The 4,396-nt window shown below is 43.0% G+C and overlaps 1 protein-coding gene across 1 annotated transcript in view; it reads right to left on the minus strand.

Moving 5' to 3' along the window:
• Nucleotides 1-773: 773 nt before the first annotated feature.
• Nucleotides 774-4,396, minus strand: part of LOC108689589 — a 106,706-nt gene continuing 103,083 nt past the window's right edge. Inside the window, exons 8-11 of the mRNA XM_018196443.1 lie at nucleotides 3,631-3,729; nucleotides 2,740-2,970; nucleotides 2,035-2,130; nucleotides 774-1,004 (exon numbers count right to left, since the gene is read on the minus strand). Of these exons, the coding sequence (XP_018051932.1) occupies nucleotides 778-1,004; nucleotides 2,035-2,130; nucleotides 2,740-2,970; nucleotides 3,631-3,729 (653 nt within the window). The 3' untranslated portion in view covers nucleotides 774-777. The remainder of the gene's footprint in view (nucleotides 1,005-2,034; nucleotides 2,131-2,739; nucleotides 2,971-3,630; nucleotides 3,730-4,396) is intronic.

Raw genomic sequence — 4,396 nt, forward strand, 5'->3', positions numbered from 1 at the left:
TTATTTATATATGTTCAATTTATATATATTTACATGGTCGGCGACTATGTGTGCCACGCGAGCGCGCGCTCGCGAGGGCGGTCACGACCACCGCGTGAAAATTACACTAACTGAGGATCATTAAATTAAACTACCTACCATCGCGGCTCTCCAGAGAGCGACGATGCCGTCTTCAACGCTTTCGAGCATTCGAGATTTACTCGCATCGCCACCATTAACATTGATAAGTCAATCGGTCGATGATTCTTCGGATTACGATTAATAAATAAAACATAGAAGGGAACGTTCATATTGCGAAGAACAGTGGCAATATGAGGGAACTGTACGCCAATACTCTGACGTGACCGTCACTCGCGTCAAGCTCATTTTGCGCGGAATCACGTCGCGCGCTCGATTAGAACAAATTCCCAAGTCCTGTTATTCATCTTGAACGCAATGGAATTTAAAATTCCGAGCGCAGCTAATTCTAGATTCGTTTTAACGTTCCTCGTCGCGAGTCATCCTAATCTTCTTCTTCGTCTTCTTCTTGTTCTTCCTCTTCTTCTTCTTCTTCTTCTTCTTCTTCTTCTTCTTCTTCTTCTTCTTTAATCTTCCTTGTAGATTCACCGATATCTTTCGCACTCTAAATTTTCCATCGCGCATTCCCAAAGCAGTTAAAAGGAGATCATTGCTTAATGTCGAGATGATGTCTCTTCGTGATATGGCGTCCGTTGTCGCAGCTCACTATCTCTCCGCATTGGAACGTTCGGTCGAGAGTCCCGTCGTGTGGTTCAATCATCAAGCCAGGTAGAGATCTGTCGGTGTGGCGGAGGTGTGGTCCGGCTTCGTGCAGGCGCTTCCGGTCGGTGAGGCCGCGCTGGCCCCGCTGCTAGCCCTGGTAGCCGCCAGAGGCGAACGACTGGCCACGTCGGCGCTGCTTTCCGGACCACCGCTGGTACAACCGCCGCCGCCCTGTTGTGATGTATGAGTGGACGTGTCTCCGTTGCAATAGTAGTACGTGGAGTCTAGAACGAAAAACGATTACGTTCATCACTCATAGAATTTGTGGGTTTCCCTATACCTGCGTATACAATACCCTATTTAACATTTTGCAGGCTCAATTGATGTATTCGTATCCACGAATGAAATATCTCTAGAAGCGTCGCACGCTTCTATACATTTTACGTTTTATATGCAATTTGTAACGTTGCATATTCAGCCGCGTTTTCGCTACAACTTTTCCCATTCTGTTTATATACATGCGCATCATATCGCGTAGAATTAAGATGGAATAAATTTCCGCGATGCTCCTATCTAATTTTCGCGTTTAATTATAACGTTCACGTAACGCTCGCGTGGAATATTAAGAACGAGGAGGAATAAGTTGAGCGTGCGCGGGGAAGCGGGTGAGAGAGCGCGTTGCGATATCGCAAACGGATCTATATTACGTATTACGAGGTACGGGTTAACAGCGTATCGCGTGTCCGATAAGAAAAAAAAAAGAGGTTTATTATTCTATTCGTATCTGCACGCGCGATGCGCGCTCTCTTCTACGTTTGCACCACGAGGTATCGCGATCTCCTCCTAATACCACCAATCTTGTACGTTATGAAGGATAGGCGTTTGAATCGGGGTTATATTAGAACCGGACAGAGAGAACGCGACGTGGCTTCGATGGGGAACTAGTTCGATGTTATCTGATATGAATCGAATTGCAGCTCGCGTTAACGAGGAACGAAGCTAGGAAGTTCTATTTAGATCGCGAGGTATTGTGTCCGCGTGCGCGGTTACATGAGCGTAACTAGAAATAAAGTTTTTGCCCGGCTCGTATCTTCATATATCGCGTACATGTAATTTCTACGGGGTAAAGAATACGACTGCCTTTCGCGCGTTTATTACTTCGAACAAGTTGATTGTGTAACGGCCGGCTGACCACTTCTCTTTCTAGCATCGTTATCAACCTGGCGTTACCGAAATATATCGGCCTATTTTCCTAGTATTTTCATATTTCGATAACCCTAACCTAATCGGTACTCATACTCACTGTTTACTTACTGAGCAACCCGCTTGTCGCTGCTCCATAACCATAGCCGCTGTATGGTGCACTTGAATATTGAGAATATGCAGCGCTGTACGCGTAGTCGCCACCACCTAAACAAAAGTCAACGATAAGCTAATTAGCGTGGGTTGACAGTTGTCGACGTTTCTAAAATTAACACATTATGTTAATGTCTGAATTAATTCTCGAAATTGGTCCTGCAAGTAGACTTGCGCGAAAGTGTACTAAGGAATAAATTAAATTCTCGCGTACAATTTAACTTTGTAGACTGGAAACATGTGGGTTTGTAATGATACTTGTTATTCAAGTGAAATAGTGGTTACTGTTATAATTGATGCCAAACAATACAACTGCAGTAATTCTATTAAAAAAAAAATTAAATATTGATATAAAGAGAATTATTATTTATATAAATAGCACACAAGAAAAGATTTATTATTTTAATTACACGTCGATTAAGAATAACATCATCATAGTATCCTTCATTCATTGATACGTGATTTTCTCCAATGGATAAAACCCACCCTTTCCGACAAAATTGTCCGTGGCTCACCGCCTCGAACTGGTAAATCAGCGCTCCTCAGACAGAGCTCTGACTTACCCTCTGAACGTACCGCCGAGCTCGATTCAACCCCCGAAGGGTATACGGGCGCGCTTGTCCTTGACGAACGGTTAAGCAAGCGGTTTTTGGTTGTACTCACCGGTGGCGTAGTGTCCGAAACTTGGAAGCATCGTCGAGTACGGCGGTATCGCAGAGGCTACCTGGGGCTGAGAAACTGGCGGCTGCAAGACCGTCAGTCCGGGATCCCCTCCGGGGGTGTTGGGGGCCGCGGGGGTGGCGTTTGTCTCGTTCTGTAACGAAATCGGGGGACTTTGCTCGCCCCCACCGGCCCCCACCCCAACATACGATACTGCGACGGTACTGCTCTCTGCTATGCCATGCACAACACAACACAACATTCGAATCAAGCACTAGCTAACGATCAGCGCCTTACGTTTAAAGCTTAATTAAACTGTTTAGATGAGGATCAGGAAGAAAATTGGGATTTGGAATTTTTTTTATTAATTGTTTTGAAATTATACCTATCACGAATGCAACAGGCATTTTTGTTTAAACCTTCTTTCACTTTTTTTTTTACTTCTCATTATTCTCAAATTAATATGTAAATGACATTTAAAAATATTAACAAAAATGTTAGTTTATTGAGAAAGATCTTACGTTGACAGAAAAAATTAAGAATGTACTATTTCCATTTGATTTAAGTGTAAAATACAATGAAAAAATAAGAAAGAAAAAGAATGTTATCATCTTTTTACGTTAAAACATTTGCAATATGTATGCCTTATTATACATTTTCTGATTCATTAGGAAATGTAAATCATGGATAATAAAGGAGAATAGGAGATACCGCATTTGATTTCGCGGTAAGTTAATACCATAAACACTCGACGTGGTAGTACACATTTAACATGTGGACATATTAGTTGGACACGCGCATATCTGAGAGGCTTAATAAAACCTTATGCTCTGCGAAACAGATGTACATGACTCGGCGCGACCGTAAGAGAACGTAAAGAGGTGGCGAACTCACCGGTGGTGTGGTAAGGAGACATGTTAGCCCCGTCCAATGTTTGGCTCAATTTTAGTTCTTGCATCGTCAGTGGCGCGAGCGGCGTCAAAGTACCACCTGCTATTAAGGGATCCCCATTTTTCCGTTATTGCGGTTCTCGTATCGTCGACGGTCAATCAAGGCGGAACGTTAAAAGGTTTCATCGCGGAGAAAGATATATATTTTTTTCAGGTCAAAGATGCGTTACTTATAAAAATCATAGTGAAGGAAATATTTACCGTGCAGCTAATTTCTTCACATCTACAAATCTAATATAAAAGTCCAAGTACGTCCACCCGTATGTACACCTTTGAACAAACATTTTAATCGCGATACTGTTACATGTTAACGAGTGCAGCAAGCCATGCGATTGCGACTTGGACCGTTTATGTTATTCTTCAAAAATACTTTGATCCGGAGCGAAGATTCTCGATTGAATTTCATGAGATGAAGCCGCCGTTACACGCCTCGCTTCGTCCATTCCGAAAAGCACCGATTGGGAGAATTCGCAACGCGACGCGGCGTGACCGAGTTGCTCGCAACACGTGCCACCGGAGAAAGTTCCGTTCATGTGTTGTGCACCACGTTTGGCGCAGTTATATACTTTTCAATACTTCGCATCCATCTATATATACGTTCCGCCGTTGATCGATCGCCTTTAAACGGCGTAAGAAAAGTAGAGAGATGAAAAGTGGAAGAATGAAAGAAAAAGAGCGTGATAGAATGAATGAATATATATATATATATA

The sequence above is a fragment of the Atta colombica genome, unplaced genomic scaffold (assembly GCF_001594045.1).
Source record: "Atta colombica isolate Treedump-2 unplaced genomic scaffold, Acol1.0 scaffold27, whole genome shotgun sequence".
NCBI classification, from domain to species: Eukaryota; Metazoa; Arthropoda; class Insecta; order Hymenoptera; family Formicidae; genus Atta; species Atta colombica.